The sequence below is a fragment of the Canis lupus genome, chromosome 29, assembly GCF_048164855.1.
Source record: "Canis lupus baileyi chromosome 29, mCanLup2.hap1, whole genome shotgun sequence".
Classification (NCBI taxonomy): domain Eukaryota; kingdom Metazoa; phylum Chordata; class Mammalia; order Carnivora; family Canidae; genus Canis; species Canis lupus.
The window spans coordinates 30993383-31015403 of record NC_132866.1 but is presented as its reverse complement, the minus strand read 5'-3'; the positions used below and the strand labels follow the sequence as shown (position 1 = coordinate 31015403).

The window sequence follows — 22021 nt, the reverse complement described above, 5'->3', positions numbered from 1 at the left end:
GAGAGAGAGAGAGAGGCAGAGACACAGGCAGAGGGAGAAGCAGGCTCCATGCGCCGGGAGCCCGACGTGGGATTCGATCCCGGGTCTCCAGGATCGCGCCCTGGGCCAAAGGCAGGCGCCAAACCGCTGCGCCACCCAGGGATCCCCTATCCTTTCACTTTTTTATGGAGTTCTGAATTGTTTCCAGATGTTGGCTTTTAGACTTATTCACATATAAGCCTTTGGACATATATTTTCATCTCTCTGGGATGAATATCTACAATTGGGTTTACTTAGGTAGTATTATAATTGTATATTTAACCTTATACTACCATATGGTTCACCAAATTGAATTAACCATTTTGTGATTCCATCAGCAGTGTATGGGAGTTCTAGTGTTACCCATTTTGCCAACATTAGATATGTTAGTCAATTTTTAACTTGATACATTCTAGTGGGTCTGTAGTGGTATCTCACTGTGATTTTAATTTTTATTTCCTTGTTAATTAGTGATGTTGAATATCTTTATTCATATCTTATGTGAAACATTTGAATCTTCATTTTTAAAAACTTATAAAGTGGTAATAGTTCTTTATATGTTCTATGTATTTATATCTGAAAATCAAGTAGTACTAGTTCTCCAAGTTTTTGTTTTTCAGACTTGGTCTGCTAATCTAGGTTCTTGACCTTTCTACATAAATTTTAAAATCAATATATTGATTTTTCAAAATCTTTTTAGAATTTTGGTTAGGGTTGCATTGAATCTGTAGATCACTTTTGAGAGAAGTACCATATTAGCAACATAAAGTCTTCCAGTTTATGATCATGGCTAATATTATCTTTATATCTTCTTTAATTTGCCTCAGAACTGTTGTGTAGTATTGTTTTCCTTCAGCCTGAAGAATTTCTTTTAAACATTTCTAGTAGTACAGAGAGATAGCAACTCTTACGTTGTAGGGAAAAGTATAAACTTTCTGACTTGAAAACATCTTTTGGATATTTGTTTTATTGCCATTCCCAAAAAGGTAGTAAAGGATGATTTTAAAAAGTATATTGTATGGATTTTGTAGGTAGAAATAATCAAAAGCTTAATAAAGAACTTGAGAGGTTCTTTTCTGTTGAAGATCCCAACCCTTTGGGTATTAAGACTCCTTTCCTGCTTTGGGTGATGGATCATAATACCACACAGTGTTGGTGGCTTCTGTAGCTCTCTGTTCCTTTACTTCTCCTTACACCTTCACAGCTCCCTTAAAAGAAATTTCAATAAAAGGATATTAGAAAATTGACACAAACTTGTGGAGCTACCAGAAAACACAGCAATTGAAGATTGATAGAAGATAGATGACCTACACTTTCTCTGAAAGCTGTGCACAAAATCAACTTTTACACACACATTTTTCTTCATTTATGCCAGCACTAACAATTAGAAAATAAACATATTTTTCATAGTGACAATAAAAAATGTAAAGTAATAAATATGTGGGAACTATATGAATAAACAACAAAATTTTAATTAAGATCCATTAAAGCCCACTTGGATAAATGTAAAGCAGCTCCTCAAAGAGAAGACTGAATATTTTTAAGGGTGACATTCTCCCTGAAATACTTACTTACTTTCTTTTTTTTTTTTCCCCTGAAATACTTTCTAAATATAATGCTATTAAGATCAAAACCATAGTGTCTTCTTTGGGGAGCTGGTGGTGGTGGGAAAATAGTTGACTATATTATTTTAAATATAATCTGAAAGAATAAAGCTAAAATGACCAAGACATTTTAGAAAATATGAATAATGAGTGGGGGATTTGCCTTCCCAAATACTTATTATAAATACATAATAATTTTTAAAGTATGATAATTAATGATGCTTTTTTCAGTTCTTTATTAAGGAGAGAACTTTAAAAAAAAAAAAGATTTTATTTATTCATGAGAGACACCGAGAGAGATAGGTGCAGAGACACAGGCAGAGGGAGAAGCAGGCTCCTCCATGTGGGGAGCCCAATGAGGGACTTGATCCCGGGTCTCCAGGATCACACCCTAGGCTGAAGGTGGCATTAAACTGCTGAGCCACCCAGGCTGCCCAAGGAGAGAGCTTTTAAAAAATGTGACTACTTCCTACCCCAGAGCTATAGAATCTAAGGCTTTGACAGTATGCTCTAGGCGTCTTTTAAGAAGCTCATAGTAGGGGGATGGGGGGGGGGGAGAAAGCAAGCAGTAGCAGTCTATTGCTGTAGATTGTAATGTGACAGTACGAACAAACCAGTCAAAGGGGACCAATTCCTGAATTTTGAAGGAAGCAATTCCTAGGGGATAGAAGTTCCAGTTCGTATCTATCTCCAGCTTTATTCTTATTATGTTCTGAGCCAACAACTCTTCTTTAATAACTAGGGATAATAACTGTAAAGAAGAAGTGATTTTTTTATTTACAGAAGAGTATGTCATATCATTTTGTTAATTTTTTTTTTTTGCCATATTGTACATAATGACTCTTTAAAATTCAGATATGGGGGAGGGGAAATGACATGAATTTACTCTTCATATTTCCCAGCTATTGTATTAACTTTATTAGCTCTGTGTCATATGAACTTTTTTTGTTCTTATTGGTTTGTTTAATTTTGGTATATAGTACATATAGTGAGGGAGGATGACCTATATTTTGTACATCATTTCTATAAATGTTTTAAAAATATTTTATTTATTTGAGAGAGAGAGAGAGAGAGTGAGAGAGAGCGCGTGGGGGGAAGAGCAGAGGGAGAGGGAAAGGGAAAGAATCTGAAGCAGTCTCTGCCCTGAGCACGGAGCCTGATGGAGGCTCAATATCATGACCTGAGCTGAAACCAAGAGTCGGACACTTAACCACTGAGCCATCCAGGAGCCCCACGTCACTGCTATAAAATTTTAACTTGGTGGCCATATGTAGTTGAAAAAAATATGTGTTTTTTTGTGTTAATATTTTTCATCTTTGGTTATTCTGGATAAAAATAAGCAAATAAACATTTGGCAAAAAATTATTTTAAAACAACCATTTAAACTCTGCTGTATGCCTTAAATTAGTTATTTCCAAACAGAATCAGTTGTTCAAAAAACTCTACTAAATCTCAATAAGAGCAGTGGGACCCATGACCCACTCCCACCTACTTCACTGAGCTCGGCTTGAGGGAAGCGCAATTCTGAACAGGAGGAGCAGACTGTAGGCTTTGCTCATACCTTCTGGCTTCTTGTTGCAGATGCTTTCTTCCAAGCAGCTGAGGTCAAAAAGCATAGTGCTCTCTTCATTCACTCATCCTTTACTCAGAGTGGAAGTCTTCTCCAGGCATAGCAGATTGAGAATACTGAGCTTTGGGCTAGGTGTCATTCATAAGGCAGAAAGTTCTGTGCCAGGAGAGGCAAGTCATCCAGCACCCCCCTCTCATAAAGCACAGAAGTGGGTCATTGTCCCAGCCCCTAGTTTCTGTGCATGGCACAAAGGTTCTTTGAAAGGGAAAGGCAGGCCTTGAGAACAGAGAACTCTGTAGATCTCTTAAGGTGACTGGCTTTATTTGAAACAGCTTACAAAAGGTTGTTGAAAATGATGAAGATCTTTGTGATGAACAATTAAGAGGAGGCTAGCAGCTAGCTCCATGATACTAGTAGCAACAAGTGAAATGGCAGACCAGTTAGAATTTTTACAGAGAGAACCAGAAGAAAAGGTAGCGCTAAGAAGAGCCCTCTTGGGAGTGGAATAAGCCTCAAAGACTGGCCAAGAAACCCTGCCCCTGCAGAGATCCCACTTTTATTGGAACAGACAATGGTGCAATTTATGCACCATGGTGTGGCAGAAAACACACGAATAAAACAAATTAGTAGAAACAACTGGATGTATGATACTGCTACAGGCAGATCAGCAAGAAACTTCTACAGGGAAGATCTGAGAAAGAAACTGCCAGAGTTGGGACACCTTGGTGGCTCAGCGATTGAGCACCTTCCTTTGGCTCAGGGCGTGGTCCCAGATTCCCAGGATCAAGTCCCACATCGGACATCTTGCATGAAGCCTGCTTCTCCTCCCTCTGCCTGTGTCTCTACCTCTCTTTCTGTGTCTCTCATGAATAAATAAATAAAATCTTTAAAAAAAAAAAATAAAAGACGCTGCCAGAGTCTCTAATCGAACCTTCACGTAGTCATTCCTGGTGGACAGGGAGACTGCATGCTCAAGACAGTATCTCCTGAGAAGTGATATCAGGGGCTGCGCAGTGCTGGGGAAATGGACTTCAATGAACCTAGAGATAAAGAGGGACAGTTTTAATGATAAAAGGGGCAATTTATCAGGAAGACATAATTATATCCTTACTGAACAACAGATCCCCAAAAAGCAGAATGTGACAGAAGTGAAGAGAGAAATAGACAATTTGACAATAGTTGGATATGTTGATAATCCACTTTCAATAATGGATAGAGCATCTAGGCAGAAGATCAACAAAGATGGAAGACTAGGACAATACTGTGAATCAACTAGACCTAACAGGATGTTTTTATAGAACATTCTACCCAAAAAGAACAAAATACTCATTCTTCTCAACTGCACATGGAACATTCTCTGGGAAAGACTTTATACTGGGCCATAAAAAAATTAAAGGAGTGTAATCATATAAAATATGTGTTCTTATTACAAAGGAATGATATTAGAAATTACAGAGGAAATAGGAATTCACCAACATGTGGAAATTAAATAACACTTCCAAATAATAAGATCAAAGAAGAAATCATAAAGGAAATTAGAAAATATTTTGAGATGAATTAAAACAAAGCCAAAATATACCAAAACTTATGTAGCCAACAGCATCTAGACCAGAACTTATAAAATGTGTGTATTTTAAAAGCCCTCAGTTCAATTCAATACCCTCTCTTCCTTTAAAAGACTAGAAGAGTATAGTAAACCTAAAGCAGAAAGAAGGAGATAATAATGATAAGAGCAAAAATAAATGAAATAATATAGAAAAATAGAGAAATCAACAAAATCAAAAGTTGGCTCTTTGAAAAAATCCAACAAAATTGGTAAATATTTTATGTAGGTCTAATCAAGAGAAAGACTCAGATTTATTAAATCACAAGGCAGCCCAGGTGGCTCAGCGGTTTAGCGCCGCCTTCTGCCCAGGGTGTGATCCTGGAGACCTGGGATTGAGTCCCGCATCAGGCTCCCTGCATGGAGCCTGCTTCTTCGTCTGCCTGTGTCTCTGCCTCTCTCTTCCTGTGTCTCTCATGAATAAATAAAATCTTTTTTAAAAACTTATTAAATCGCAAATGATATAGGAAGTTTACGACTGATCTTACAGAAATAAAAAGTTTAAGGGAAATACTGTGAGCAATATATATATTAGCAGATTAGACAATTTAGATGAAATGAGCAAATGCCTAGAAAGACACATACTACTGAAATTGATATAAGGAGGAAAAGATCTAAACTGAACTATGTTGTGGATTGAAATATCTCCCCCACCCCCAAAAAAGATATATTGAAGTTCTAATACTTATGAACATGAAGTATTATTGGAAATAGGGTCTTCTCAAATTAATCAAGTTAATTAAAGTTACACTGGACTAGAGTGGGTCCTAAATCCAATGACTGGTATCTTTATAAGAAGAGAGAGTTGGAGACTGAGACACACAAGGAAGAAAGCCATGTAAAGATGGAAGGACAAATTGGAGTTACGGTGTCACAGTCAAGAAATGCCAGATTGTTGGAAACCAACAGAAGCTAGGAGAAAGCAGAGAAGGATTCTTTCATAGAGCCTTCAGAAGGAGCATGGCTCTGTTGACACGTTGATTGCAGATTTTTAGATTCCAGAATTATGAGAGAATAAATTTCTGCTGTTTTAAGCCACTCCGTTTGTGATAATACATTACGATAGCCCTAGGAAAATAATGCAACCTAGAATAAGTAAAGAGATTGAATTTGTAGTTTTAAAACTTCCATCAGGGAAAAACCTGTGGCCAGATATCTTCACTGGTGATTTCTACCAGATATTTTTTAAATAATACCAATTCTTCATAAACTTACCTAAAATTTAGAGAAAGACTTCCTAACTTTGTGAGGCCAATATTACTTGAATACCAATACCAGACACAGAAATCACAAGAAAGGAAAACTTCAGACCAGTATCATTTATTTATACCAACAATAATAATAAAATTCTCAACAAAATATTAGCAAACCAAATCAAGCAAAGTATGAAAACTGTTACATACCCTTACCATGAGATTTATCTCGGGAATGCAAGCTTGGTTTTACATCACAAAATCAATTAATGTAATACAGTGCGTTAGTAGAATAAGTGATAGGATCACATGATCATCACAATGGATGTCCTCCAAAAAAATGTTTGACCAAATCCAATACTTTTTCATGATAAAAACACACAACTGGGATGCCTGGGTGGCTCAGCATTTGAGTGTCTGCCTTTGGCTCAGGGCTTGATCCTGGGAGTCCTGGGATCAAGTCCCATATTGGGCTTCCTGCATGGAGCCTGCTTCTCTCTCTGCCCCCCCCCCCATAAATAAATAAAATCTAAAAGACAAAACAAAAAAACACCCAACAGACTAGAAGTAGAAGAGAAATTCCTCAGCCTGACTTACAAAAGTACATAGCTATGGTGGAAAACTGAACATTTCCCCTCCTGAAATTAGGAACAAGACAAGGTTATCCATTCTCACTACTTTTATGCAGTGTTGTACTTGAGGCTCTAACGTTGGCAATTAGGCAGTAAAAAAGAAACCAAAGTTATCCAGATTACAAAAGAAATAAAAATGTCTATCTGTAGATGACATGTTGTATATGGAAAATCCTAAGGAATCTGCAGAACACTATTAGAGTTAGTAAGTTCAGCAAGGTTATAGACTACAGCATTTTTAAAAAATGGTTGTATTTCTGTACAAATAGCAGTGAACAGTCTGTGGATGAAAATTAAGAAAACAGTTCCATTTACTAGTTCCAAAAGAATAAAATATTTAGGAATAATTTTAACGTGTTTAAGACTTGTACACTGTAAATTTAAAAAATTGTTGAAATACGGGACGCCTGGGTGGCTAAGTGGTTGAGCATTCTGCCTTCGGCTAAGGGCGTGATCCCAGAGTCCCAGGATCGATCCCACATCGGGCTTCCTGCATGAAGCCTGCTTCTCTGCCTGTGTCTCTGCCTCTCTCTGTGTGGGTGTCTCTCATGAATAAATAAGTGAAATCTTTAAAAAAACAAAAATTTGTTGAAATAAAGAAGATCTAAATAAATAGAAAAATATCTCATGTTAATGGATTGGTACATTTGATATTATAAAGATGGTATTGCTCCCCAAAATGGCCTTCAGATTCAGTGCATTTTCTGTTAAGACTTCTGTAGGCTTCTTTGCAGAAATTGAAAAACTGATCTTAAATTCATATGAAAATTCAAGGGATGCATGAATAGCCAAACAGTCTAATAAGAGAGGACTCACACTTCCCAATTTCAAAAGTTACTACAGAAATACAGTGAGCAACATATTGTGTTACTGGCTTACAGGTGGGATATGTAGATCAGTGGAATAGAATTGGGTGTCCAGAAGTAAAATTTATAGCTAGAGATTCTTGACAAAGGAAGTTGGACTCCTTCCTTACACCATACACAAAGGTTTACTTAGAATGTATCATATAACTAAAAGTAAGTTCTAAAATTTAAAACATTTAGAAGAAAACATAGGAGTAAATCTTCATGAGCTTGGGTTAGCTACTAGTTTTTTTATATATAATACCAAAAGCACAAATGACCGCCCCCCCCAAAAAAAGATGAATTGAAATTCATTACAATTAAAAACTTTTATACTGTTAACAGAAGTAGCATCAATGAAGTGATAAGAAAGTTCACTGATGGGAGCAAATATTTGCAAATCTTAGATCTGATAATGGACTTGTATCCAGAATACATCAAGAATTCTTACAGCTCATCATTAAAAAGGTAGATAGCCCAATTAAAAATTGGGCAAAGCATATGAATAGACATTCTCCAAAGAATGTATTTAAATGACGAGTGAGATGTTCAACATCATTAGTCATTGGGGAAATACAAATCTGAACCATGAGGCACCGCTTCTTGTGTATTAGAATGGATATGATAAAAAAAAAATACAAGTGTTCATGAGTATGTGGAACCCTCATTGCTGTTGAGAATATAAAATGGTACACCTGCTTTGGAAGATGGTTTAGTACTTCCTCAGAATGGTAAACAATTAACACATGATCCAGAAATTCTCCTAAGTATATATCCAAGAGAAATGAAAATATACATCCACACAAAAACTTGCGCACGAATATTAAAGGCAGCATTATTTGTATCATAGTAGCCAAAAAGTAGAAAACCAAATGGTTATCAACTGATGATTGGATAAAATGTGCTATATCCATATAATGGAGTATTATTTGGCACTAAAAAGGAAGGAAGTACTGATGCATGCTACAACGTGGTGAACCTTGAAAACTATTCCAGGAGGAAGTAGTCTCACACACAAACACACACATGAATATTGCACAGTTCCATTTGTATGAACTATCCAGAATAAGCAAGTCCGTAGATACAAAAAGTAATAGAATGGTTGCCTAGGTTTGGGGCAAATGGGAGAATGGGGAGTAACTGGTAGTGGGTACAGTTTACTTTTGGTGTACAGAAAGGTTTTAAAATGTATCATGGTGAGTGGTGAACCACCCCCCCCAAAAAGAATTTTATACTTTAAGTGGGTGAATTGTATGGTATGTGTATTATATCTCAATAAAACTGTTTAAAAACAAAACAAATAGGTACAACTATAATTAATATGAGCCAACTGAAAGTTATCTGTATGTTTTAGAGTCCAGATTGATAACATTGGTTAGAATTGTTTAATTCAAGAAAAAACAGGTAGCACCTTCCTGAGTGCTGTTTTAGTTGCCATGAGTTGATTTATTATTTAGATAAGGAAGTAGCCTGAATGCAACATGAAACAGGGTTGAAATATAGATATTCTGTGCTTGCTTCAGCAGCACATGTACTAAAATTGGAACAATACAGAAAAGATTAGCATGGACCCTGCACAAGGATGACATAAATTTGTGAAATCTTCCATATTTTTGTGATGAGCCCTGGGTGTTGTATGTAAGTGTTGAATCACTAAATTCTACAGCTGAAACTAGTATTACACTGGATATTGACCAGCAGGAATTTAAGTAAGAACTTGGAAAGAAAAAAAAGATACATGTATTTATAAACATACATGTAGAATCAAATGAGAAAAGCTGCATGCTTAACTCACTGAAACTACACTGTGTACAATGCATTCTGCAACTAACATCATCTCTCACTAAGATATAAGTATTCCTAAACATGAAAAATAGAGATATTTTGCTCAAAGTCTGACTGAACTGACTGAATGTAGGAGTAAACAGTACAGTTCATGCCATTTAATAATGTCGAATTTTAAAAATCAACATGGCATTAAAATGAAATGGCATTAAAAGTATAATACAGTTGAGGATTTTATTGGACTCTAGTTAATACTTATTCCTAATACCTTTTAAACGTTAAGTCTATCAGAATTACATTATTTTTTGATTCATTTAAAAAAGATAGTTAATAATTTCTGTAGGCCACAAGAGAGAATGTTGGCGAATACAACTATAATAAAGATTTTCGTAATGATTTATCACAATATTTTCTTTATGTGGCAGACTTAATATGTGTAGTATGAAAATTTATCGGCTGATTGTTTTAGTTTGATTATGCAAGAGAGTTCTTCCTTTAAACTATTTGTAATATGTAATTGATGCTAAATGTGTCTGCAAAATACTATTTTGGTTGTGCTGTCAACACAGTTTGGATGATGGGGAAATTATAAAAAGCTGGTTGCAAATATCGTTGAGTATATTTGAAATCTTTAAGGAAATTGTGGACTATAACATTCCTTCAGTGTCTTTATTATTTCCTTTTCGTGGTTATCAAGTATGTCCCCGTTATCTTATTTAGAGTACTTTAAAGTTTCCCATGACATAAGGAAATGCACATGATGATACATTGCAGTGATTTGAAGTAAATTATATGCACTGGAACATAAAGAACATTTAAAACATGTACTTTGATTTTCTTTATACTTTCATTTTTTATTATCATAGTTTCCTGTTACTAGCTACCTGATTTGGAAGTAAGTGCAAAGCACTTATTAGTCTGCTAATAACCTAGTCTGCTGCTCCTGCTGTCTGAGAACAGATTCTGGGAGTCTTTAGGATGAGTCTAGGCAGCATTTTGAAACTTTCTGATCAGGACTTAAATTTCTATATTGTAAACATTTTTAACTGTACTTAGAAATATTTACCTTTAGAATATGCGATACATGGTTTTAAAATTCTTTTTTTCTAGAGCCAGTTTTAACCTATTAATTTCACAACTCTAAACATTTGAAAGCTATAGTTTATTATAGTATTCTAGGGACAGAATTATGAATTCAGGTAACATTCTTTTTGAGTTTTCCCTTATGGCCCTTTTAAAAAAAACTACATGGCCATTTAAAAAAAAATGTTCATTTTGTGTCTGGAAAAAACATCTTGAGGTAGGAGTGCAAACATGATTCTCAAATAATATTTGGGGTTTATATCTTTTTGTCTAAGTTGAATTGCCTGTGAACTATTGCTATATAGTATAATAAGAACCAATATACTTGAATGCTCAGGAATATTTTTTCTTTTGTAGTGTTAGTTTAATTAGGATCTGTCTGCAAATTTTAAACATAATTCATAAGATAAATAAAAACCGCCTAAAGTATATTTTTACATTCACTTTGCTTTTATACTTTTGTGGAGATGAAATTTTATTCTGATTTGAAGTTTTAAAATATTTTAATTGTGTTAAACTGATTTGTCTTATTTGTTACTAATATTTGTCTTTGATTTTGCATCTGTACTATTGATAATGAATGGGGAAGGATTTTTGTGCAAATATTTCACCAAATATTTTTACAGGGACACTTAGTCGGTCTGGATGAACCAGCTTCGGGAGCTGGGCAAGAAGCTCTGCTTAAACAAGAGCAAGCAAAAATCATTCGATTCGAGAGACAAGCAGAAGAGTTCCTCAATGCAGTCTTTTATAGAAAAGGTTGGTTCTAGTGAAGAATGGCATTTAGCATCTGCTTGTCTTATACTGATTTCCTTAATTTTAATGTCATTTTTAAAAAGTTATTTTAAAATATATTTCTTTATTGATAATATACTTTATATTCCTTTGGTCAAGTTAAATTTGGAATAGGGTAAGACAAACCTCTCCCTTCTTTTCATTCTGAAGTTATGGTGAAATGTAACTTTTATTAAATAGTTCCTGAAAGTATTATGAACATCTGAAAATTCTAAGGTATCAGCAGTATGGTATTTTCTCAGACAAATATTCTTACATTAAGTAGTTGCGGTTTTAATTACAGATAACCATAAAACCAACTGTATAAAATTTTAGAAATTCTTCCCTGAAATTCATTTGGAAAATAGATGAAGGTTATATCTTAAAATTAGATTTGCAAGCATTTTTTTCTTTGACTGTTTTTCAAGATTATTTGATATGATCTTTCTTCACTAAAATTTCATTAAATTATTAAAATTGGAGAAATTCATTTATATAATGAAACTTACCCATATGTTGGGTATTTAATAGCTCCACCTCTTATATTTTTCAATTTATCTTTCTCCTTGAAACTTGTGTAAACATGTTTTGCATTTCTTTTCTCTGTTCATAAAGGCTAATTTCAGTTGCCGTCAACCAAGACCTTCAGAAAGCTTCCCTCCAAGATTCATTCAGTGAAGTCTTTACCTTTAAGAAATTCTTTCTGAATGGATTTGTATTCCATGGTTATGTCTTCCCTCTAGTTCCAAGACAGAGGTTCTAAAAATGTTTTCTACAAATGCCTCATAATCCTGAATATTTCTTATTTAATCTTCAGAAGACTCCGTGATTCTGCTTTCTTAAATATTTCTTTATATGTCTGGTTTACACCTCTCATTCTTTTAGGAATTCCCTCCTTCCCTCCAAAGTCTGAAGGGTGATTTTTGCCTGTACACTGGTTGAAAGTCTGATAAGTGCATTCTAATTGGTTGGTTACAGTTGGAGACCAGCTGATGTTCTGCTTAATGTGGTCAGTATTTTCAAAATGGAGTATGAAGTTAAGCACTATATAAAATTAAAGAGTGAAGATTATTGTTTTCAGTGGCACTTTTTTTCCTTCTGTCAGATCCCGATGCAAAATTAAATCTTTTAGTACATCCTCACTTCTCTTTTAATACCCTCTAGCATCTCTGACCTAAAGCTCCCAACTAAGCTCCCATGTTCACTTCATCTTCTCCTGAAGGTACTCTGAATTCTAAAATTATGTTAGAATAATAATTGACTTTGTTAATTTTATAAACATTTGATTGTTTTATTAAAATAATTCACATTTAAAGTATAAATGATCAGTTCTGTCAGTTTATTAAAAAAATAAAACATCTTTACAGCCCCTCTGCTATTCCTCTCCTTTAGGATGTGTACTGAGTCATGAGGTCTAATGCTGCCGCAAACCTCATGATCTAAAAAGAGAAACTCTTCTCCCTAATATACATGGAGAAATCACTTGTCATCTACTCTTTGCTTACAGGCAGTTAACAAAGTCAATCATAAGCATATTCCTAAAGAGAATTCTAGCCGCCTTCTCTGCTATCCTGTCCCTTTGTCATGTAGGAACAACTTAAGTTCCTACCAGTTTTCTTAGTTAAACATTAAACTTTTTGGCACATGAGGGAATTTTAATCTTGAAATCAGTCTTAGGGTAGACTTCAAGAGATGAGAATCCTTTTTGAGTTTGTATATTTGTATACTAGCATATGATGTTCACAAAAAGAACTATTGCTTTGGTATTGGAAGTTCTTTCCTCCTTGTTTTATGTGTTAATATTTGTTATTTTTAGATATATTAATCTTCATGAAAATGTCTTAGAGAAGAGATTAGTGCTCTTCAGGTTATATCAAAAATGTCATGCAGAGATATGACAGGCAGTTTAGTCTGAAGGGGATTTTTTTTTTCCAAATAAATAGTTTAGAAATTGGATTTAGTTCTTTGTTTCTAAGTATTGGATTTAGTTCTTTGTTTCTAAGTATTACAAATTATATATGTTTTGTTATAGAGAGAGGGTGGAGGGGGCAGAGGGAGAGAGAGATTCTTAAGCAGGCTTTTTGCCCTTAAGATTAGTGAGATCAAGAGCTAAAATTAAGTCGGGCACTTAACTGAGGGAGCCACCCAGGAGCCCTGCAAATTGTGTGTTTTAAATGTTTGCATATGAAAAGGTTCTATAAGCTAAGTAGGAACATAGTTGCAATAAAAGTAGGCTTTGTGGTATGGACTCTATAATGAATTTCAGCTTAGGAACAGTATATTTTCTACAACTGTCATTATTATACTTTTTAAGCTTGACTTTTCACTTGTGTTAGAAGATTTGACCCTTTTCTGAAAGTTAGATTTGCATATTTATTTTATTTTATTAAGATTTTATTTTATTTGAAAGAGAATGCGTGAGAATGGGGAGGGTAGGGAAGGGGGCACTGGGAGAGGGAAAAGGAGGAGAGAATTCCAAGCAGACTCAACGCTGAGCATGGAGCCTCACACAAGGCTCAATCCCATGACCCTGAGATCACAGCCTGAGCTGAAACCGAGTCAGATAATCAGATGATTGAGCCACCCAGGAGCCCCAGATTTTCATTTTTAAAACACCCAAGTGGCTGGTGATGTACCATTTACATGTTTTCCTGTAGTTTTAATTTTGATTGGATTTTTTGTTTTTATTTGACTCTATTGTGAATGTTCCCCAAGGCATGGTTTATAGAAGTTATGTTTTAAGTAAGTGAAAGAATGAAATGTGTTCAGGAAACCTTTCAAAAGATGCAGAAATTTAAAAGGCACAGATGTCATTAATACATGAATGAATATGAATTGTTTTATGATTATGTTCTTTATTCAAAAAGAGGCAAGATAGACTACAGGCATTTAAAGCTCCGAGGTAGCAATTTATGTTCTTTATCCTAAAATCTCTGGCTCTTCACAAATCCCTTTAATTATATTTAGGAATCTAATTAAACACAGAGATCTCATAAATTCATTTCACTTCCTGTTTGGAAACTTGTATCTTTATGTGTTGCTGTGGATAAGAAGATACACTGATACATTAAAACTTGAAATTATATAGTCTTTCATTTGGAGGATGGATCTTAAGTGGAAAGTTAAATGAATATTAATAAGAATATTCAGTGGGTAGAGAGACTTAAAAAAAGCAGTGTGGCTGAAATGTTTATTAAAACATTTAAGGAACTTGTCAGTGATTGTAATAATTTCTGAACCTTACCTAATTAAACACCTTAATTCTTTAACCATCTAGCATACTCTTTATAGAGAAGAAATGTGAGGTTAAGAAATACTTTTTAGTAGAACAAATATAACAATCGATAGAGCAAAACTTATTAAACTTCAAAGAATTAAATATTCTGACTTTAGACTATCTTCTAGTATTGAATGTTGTCTTTCAGGGAAAAAAATTATTCTTAGGGGTCCCATGAGGTGGTGGTGATGATGATGATGATGATGATGTGTGTGTGTGTTGTGGAGATTTTAGATTTTAATTGTAATGACTCAGTTTTTCTCTAAATTTATAAATCAACCTAATTCCCTTCCAGCTCGCACTGTATTAAGGATAAAGTAAAAAAAAAAAAAAAAAAAAAGGATAAAGTAATTTACCTTCTATAGTTAATCTTTAAAAAACCAAGGAAACTCAGGTTTCTGAGAACTGTCTTCTAAAACCTCTGAAGTATTGTGGGAAGTAAAGGTCACTGGTGAAACGTTAAGATCAGGGGGAGAGTTTTAATCAGGGATCTATACAGATTTGAAGAGGCCACTTATATTCTTTTTTTTTTTTTCTTTTAAGATTTTATTTATTTGTTCATTAGAGACACACAGAGAGAGAGGCAGAGACACAGGCAGAGGGAGAAGCAGGCTCCATGCAGGGAGCCCGATGTGGGACTCGATCCCAGGACTCCAGGATCACGCTCCAGGCTGAAGGCAGGCACTAGACCACTGAGCCACCAGGTGTCCCGAGGCCACTTATTCTTTAGACACATTAAGCTCATTTGTCTAAAGAAAAACAACTATTTGAAGATGATTAATTGATTTAACTGACCCATTTATTAGTCAACTAATATGAATGAATACTTTATACCAAGCAAGATTAGGTGCTGAGTGTACAGAGGTAAACGAACATAATCTCTGCTCTTGAGAAACTTAGTCTCCCAGAGAGGATTGTAACAGTAGAGATGTGATGATATATTTATACCAAACATTTTCCCCATTTGACCTTCAAGATCCCTTCCAGTGCTGAAAGTTCTATGAGTTAATGAATTCATATGTTTTAAAATTAACAATGATTCAAAATTGATAACTTAGGTGTTCATTACTTCCCTAGCTGTTTAATGATTGATAGAGTGTATTTAAAGAACTCATGGAAAATACATGGACTTAAGCTTTTGATTTTTGACATTTAAACTCCTAGCCTAGGGGTTCTAAAATTGTGGTGCCTTGTCCAGTTCCATCTAGAAACTTAATAGAAATGATAGTCCTTGAACTCACCCTAAAACTGCTGAATGAGTGACTCTGGGTTTGGGACACAGCAATCTGTTTTTACAAGCCCTCAAAGTAATTCTAATGAGCCTGAAAATGGGAGGCTATTGCCTCAGTCTATCATGGATCTTATATTAAATATCTTTTATAATTTTGATATGCTTTCAGCCTTTAACAGAGGGTAAATTAAGCACTCATGAACTAAGTAATCCATCCTTCAGCAATTTAGGAAGAGATAAATGAGGAAAGGTCTAGGAGAAACCAGATATGATCTATAAGTGGTAAACAGGGGAGTAATTATTTCATAAAAGAAGGGTTTTATGTATTCTGTATCAGGTAAGTGATTCTTGCCCATAAGATATACTATTTGTTATCCCTTTATTTAATTCCATAATATTGAGGGGGTGGTATTTATAAATGATTTTATGAAAATTTTATTTTTAAAAACTTCAACTCAGGCTTAGAGATTGAAAATGTAATTCTGAGATGGAAGACTACTTTTAGGATATTGCATTGTAAGGAAAAAAATAAAATGAAATTTTATGTTTGCTTGAAAGCTGTCTTTTTTTTTTTTTTTTTTTTAGTACATTGTCCCAATTTAAAAGTAAATAAATCTTTGTTTACAGACAGTCCCTGGGTCTCCGACCCCAATATTCCCCTAGTGGCCCGTGAGATCATGCAGCGAATGATCCAACAATTTGCTGCTGAATATACCTCAAAAAATAGCTCTACTCAGGACCCCAGCCAGCCCAATAGCACAAAGAACCAAAGCCTGCCGAAAGCATCTCCAGTCACCACCTCTCCCACGGCTGCAACTACTCAGAACCCTGTGCTCAGCAAACTTCTCATGGCTGACCAAGACTCACCTCTGGACCTTACTGTCAGAAAGTCTCAGTCAGAACCTAGCGAACAAGGTATGGTTTGATGTTAAGGTCTCCTCTGTCCAATCAGAATACTTTAATTTGGAGAAAAAAAATTATTGGCAAATAGGGCACCAGTAACAATAATAGGATAAAGACTAATGTGATTCTTAAATTATTCCTGACTCTGCAGTGATAGAGAAGTACAGATGAAATGGCTACCTTATGTATCAATAGTTCATGGTCACCATTAGATTAATTTACCACCCAGGAAAGTTAGGTGGTTACAGTTGTTACTGATCTTTAAGTTACTTGATATTTATATAAGTATTTTATACTTTACAAAGCTTTGCTATATCCATTGTTTTTAAAACCCCTTTGAAAAAGCTTTCCCCCTATCCATCAGTGTTCCAGGATTAGCACCTGAGAAATAAAAATGTCTTGTTAGATAGAAGTTATACTCTACAAATGAAATTATAAGTCAAGAAAGAATTTGTATTGTTTGTATCTTTAAAAAAGAAACTCCTAAGATTAGATATAATGAGGAAGACATTAGACACAATTGGTGGTTCAGTATATTCAGTATTTTATTAATACACAAACACATCCACACATGTATGTGCTGTATTATAAACTAACCTTAGAATAGCTTCAAAAGGTAATTTTAATTTGTTGGTGAGGATCCTAATTAAGGGAAAATGTTAGGAGGTTGTTAGTTATGCTTAGCACATATTTCTTGAATTTATGAAGAGTTGACTCAGATTAAATATTTTTGTTGCTTTGTGATCTCATTTTACCTTTAATTTCACAAAGATGAAGTGAGCATTTCAATCCTGCCATTGTTTGACCCAATACAGATTGTAAATTGGAGATGTTTATTCTACTGAGAGTTCCTTGTCATAGAGAGCTCATAAGAGGAGCAGAAAGCTGTGAGATGTGTAGATTTATTGGTGAGAAATACATGTTCATTTTGCAAAAAGTTAAATTCGTAAAAGAACCTCTTTCAAAGGACTTTCCTTTGCTTATTTTAACTAATTTAAGAGGGATTTACAGTTAGACTGGCTTTTAGTTTATTAAAAATGTAGTTTTGAATAGTAATTCTTTTTTCCTGTTTCTGGTAATGAATAGTCTCAATCTCAGAATTCTGAGAGGTTTCCTAACATATGCTCACATTGATCAGTGTACTTTTACTTTTGGTTACCCAAAACAAAATTGTGCTTTTCTTTTTATTGAGGATTATCTCTACCAAAGATAGGTATCTTTCCTTAATCTCTTTGCTCTAAATACTGTATTAAAAACTTCAGGTTTGCAGTAGGAGAATGACAGCATAGAGGTTGTTTTTAAAGTATTAATAATGGAGATTAGCATATAAAGATACCACCTAGTCTAATCTAACTTCTAGTTGGTGCTGTGCTTAAGAAATATGTTGTACTGATGGTATGTTTTTGTTAAGAGAACTTTGAGCTAGATGATGGGATTATAGTGTATAGGCTTTAAGTGAAACAATTTTTAAAATGATATTTCCCAAATGAATTTTCAGGTATTTTCAATGAATCACTGTATATTTAGTATATTTAAGTAGACTTAAAATATATTGCCTGTTTGATTAGACAGACTTGGAATCTTTAAATAATAGTGTCTCTGGTTGGAAATATTTTAAGCAGTGTATTTGCTTGTTAGATATCTAATTGGGTTAAGATGTCTAATAGGACACTTGGTTCTGTATGATTACAGTTATATTTTTAGAAATATTAGTGACTTAAGGATAACACTTATTCTGTATGAGTGTGGGATTTTCATTTATAAACTCAATCACATATTTATTTGTAACAGCCTGAAATCAGGAGTGACAATGTCTTCAGAGACAAGTCCACAAGTCCTGTGTAGGTTCTAGATTGGGGATAACTAGATAGAAAAATCCTCTCTGTTGACCAACTGAAAACCAGAGGCGTTGTGTATCAGCTTGCTCTGTTAATTTTGAACAGAATGACAGCTTTAAAAGTTGTCCAGATGATCAGTTTGCATTTCTAGATATGTCTGTGAGGGGAAAAAAGTCTTTGTGGGAAAAGAAGGTCTTCTAATTTTATGTTCTAATAGAACAAATTTGTTATTTGGTCCAGCTTCAATAATAATTAAATAAATAAATAAATAAATAAATAAATAAATAAATAAATAAATAAAAATGGCTAAACGTCTAGGCTGTCTTCAGTATCAAGACTGTTTCATTCTTCTTTCTTTCCTTAAACTTTGCTGACCAGTTTGTAGTAGCTTATTTTTAAAAATATTTATTTATTCATGAGAGACACAGAGAGAGAGGCAGAGACACAGGCAGAGGGAGGAGCCCGATGCAGGACTTGACCCTGGGACTGCGGGATCACGCCCTGAGCTGAAGGCAGACACTCAACCGCTGAGCCATCCTGGAGTCCCTATAATAGCTTAATTAAAAACCCTGCCTTTATAGATACCATGAAGGGAATTTTGAAACTTTGCAGATTTTTTTCTAAAAGACTGAATCCAAATACACAGTTTTTTGCAGATGTGTCTGAGGAGTACTTAGGACATATGAAAATTATAAATAGCATCTGATTCATCTTACAGACTATCTTTTATATATGTGTAATTTAACCGTATAAACATATTTAAAAATGATTTCTGTTATATAAATTTCCTAAATCCAACTTTTGTGTACTTTGAATGTTTCAGGTAGACTTAGCTCTTGAGGAATTTGGTTTTAAATTTGTATGATGTGGCATTAAAAACTCACATGCTTTGATAAAGATAAATTTGGAAAATGGAGTCTGATAGTTCTATTGCAAAACTTCATACTGTGTAAACTGCAATTTCTAATATCTCACTATATCCTAACATCTTCAGTGATATGCCATACCTTTTCTTTTGCCCTATTAATAAAATACTTAACTCTTGGAGATAATAGCTATAACAAGCTTTGGTAAGTGTATATCACTTTAGGAAGGAAAATAATCCTGATTCTATTAACAAATTGACTTCATAACTCATATATGGCTGGTGAATCTGCTTGGTTGATTAGGCCTATTGCTTTGTCATTTTTAGTCTATTCAGTTCACATTTGTTCCTAGTTTTTAATATCTTCAGGTGTTTGTGTCTCTACAGACGGTGTACTTGATCTCTCCACTAAGAAAAGTCCATGTGCTGGCAGCACTTCCCTGAGCCATTCTCCAGGTTGCTCCAGTACTCAAGGGAACGGGTAAGGGAAAATATTTGTAGCCTTCCACAGTTTTATAGGGGACAGTTTATCAAAGATTGGCGCAGGCTCCTTTATATGTTTTAAAAATTAAGTCTTCAGAGTAACAGTCTTATAAGTGGGCCTTTAGTAAATTACTTAGTCCATCACTCCAGTAAAAGCACAATCTGTGAACTCCATAATTGACTAGTGTAGATCAGTTTTGCCAGTTTAGTACATACAGTGAATGAATGAAAATACGGCAAGAATGTCTTTGGACTTTTTGTTGTTGAGTGTTTGGGAGTGGGAAACCCAACCTAAATAATTCCAGAGTTCAGATGTAAAAGCAGTATTATGTGTGCTGAAGTTGTTGAATGAAAGTTGGGCTCCAGTACTTAACTTGGTATTTCTAATGGAGTGTGCTGGTATGTGGGGGCTGTTCATTTTTTTCTTGTTTGTTTTTGGTTTTGTTTCATTTGTTGATTTGAACTGCAGTTTTAACTCTGTGTGGCAGTTCAGAAAATGTAATTATATGTATTTTTTGTTTTTTAAGTGGTTAAGACTGTAGATGTTGGGATAACCATCTTATGCTACCAAGACATTATTACATGCTCAGTTTTGATAACTCTTAGCAGATTAAAGTGAATTTTCTGACCACCTAATTTTATAGTGTAAGAATTGTCTTAATTCTCCCTCTACATGTACATAGAAACCATTTAGAAAAGTCAGGTATCAATAAAGACATTTAAATACCGTATTTGGGAAGAATTTCCATAAAATTGTGTTGTAACCAAAAATCAGCTTCGTATATGAAAAGTAACTTTGGTAAGTTAAATTAGTTAATATGTAGGTTTATTTAACTTTTAGAATACCAACAGAAGGAAGTTGTTTAGATGTTAAAGGAATAAGTACGCACTAAATGGACTAACCTTTTTCAACTTTTAGTTTCCTTCAAATTGAAAGATTCCTTTACTGACTTCTAAAATGCTGCCTTTATTTTCTCTAAAATTCCATCATTTTCCTTTTTCTCTCCTTTCTTCAGTCTAAAAGTAACACTGATTTAATGCAGTTTGCATAATTTACTAATCTTTTTCCTTAAGCCCTTTTTCACTATAGTTTATATTAGATACAAGTTATTGTGGTCCCAAGTCATTGGGTCCCATTTATATATCAGAAAACTTGAATTGTGTAATTTAAGGACACATGTAGGAGAAGCCTAAGTGTGGTTTGCATAAATGAGTCCCTTGCTTACGATTTCCTTTAAACTTGGCCACCAAGTCCATGTATAATATGGTTGAAGTTGCTGTGTTTATCCCTCTGAATGGAAAGAAGGTGTTTTTTATGTGGTATCATTTTCTGGAAGACAAAAGCACCGACAAGCCTGCCCATCTTTTAGTTGAATATTATTTGTTATATTTATTATGTTTTTTACTGATAACAGCACAGAGTAGACTTTTGGAGAACATAGTTGGTTTATCATTATTTCTTCAGAGTTTCATTTTGTGCCTACTAAATGTAATTATTCCCCTGGCATGCTTTCCCAGTTGCCAGTTTTATCTTTGATAATCTTTATTGTGAAAATGGAAACCTTACGAATTAGCTTTGTGTTAGTAGTTGACTTTTTAAACATTATTTGAAAGCTATCCACTTAAAATTTCAAAATTGACGTTTGATACTTTAAGAAGAGACACTTCTAACTAAAGAACTGCTACAAATTGTTTATATACCTCTGACAGTATTTTGAGTAGAACTTAAGAAACAAAGTTTGGGGAAAATAAAGGGCAGTTTCTTTAAAGATTGGATTATTTCAAATGGAAAATTAGTGGTACTCATGTGTCTGCACCTAATAGTTTTAAAATGAAGAAGTGGTAAGTTATAATGTGATGGGTGTTTTGGTTTGGGTTCCCACCCTTGGGGCTGGTAGCCATCTTTTTTTCCCAAGCAAAATAAGAAATGTTATTTGAACTTGTTTGGTTTTTGATAATGAACATCAGCTTGTTTGTGGGATAAATGAGCAATTATCTATGGGTTCCACCACTGTAAATGGTTCCAGTTTTATAGCTGGTTGTCATGAATGTTGAATATGTTGCATTAAAATAAATAATTTGGCTTACTCTTTTATTACTGTACTTGTTTAGTGGTAACGTCACATTGGTAACACAATTCTGTGTAGATCTATGGAGACTTGATGATTACTTTGTAATTAATAATTTAAGGTGCTATTTTCAGACAGTTGCGCGAAACTTTTTCTCCGAAAATTTGTGAACCCAACCAGAGACCAGCTGACAGGTTTAATTTTTCTTTGCCCAAAAAGCTACTGGTTTTTTTTTTTTCTTTTTTCCT

The 22021-nt window shown here is 34.3% G+C and overlaps 1 protein-coding gene and 1 non-coding gene across 23 annotated transcripts in view; both read left to right on the top strand.

Annotated features, from left to right (window-relative positions):
* LCOR (ligand dependent nuclear receptor corepressor) overlaps window positions 1–22021 on the top strand; it is a 152162-nt gene that overhangs the window by 90981 nt on the left and 39160 nt on the right. For 18 of the 22 annotated variants that reach the window (XM_072805846.1, XM_072805849.1, XM_072805842.1 and 15 more), the window contains 3 exons: window positions 10960–11092; window positions 16243–16530; window positions 19609–19702. In XM_072805846.1, coding sequence (XP_072661947.1) covers window positions 16293–16530; window positions 19609–19702 — 332 coding nt within the window. In that variant the 5' untranslated portion in view covers window positions 10960–11092; window positions 16243–16292. Of the gene's footprint in view, window positions 1–10959; window positions 11093–11992; window positions 12117–16242; window positions 16531–19608; window positions 19703–22021 lie in introns of those variants that run through there. The other 4 variants (XM_072805851.1, XM_072805850.1, XM_072805857.1 and 1 more) reach the window with 3 other exon arrangements.
* Window positions 8976–9080, top strand: LOC140621258 (U6 spliceosomal RNA). Its single transcript, XR_012020985.1, has one exon. It is a non-coding gene; the product is annotated as a U6 spliceosomal RNA (small nuclear RNA).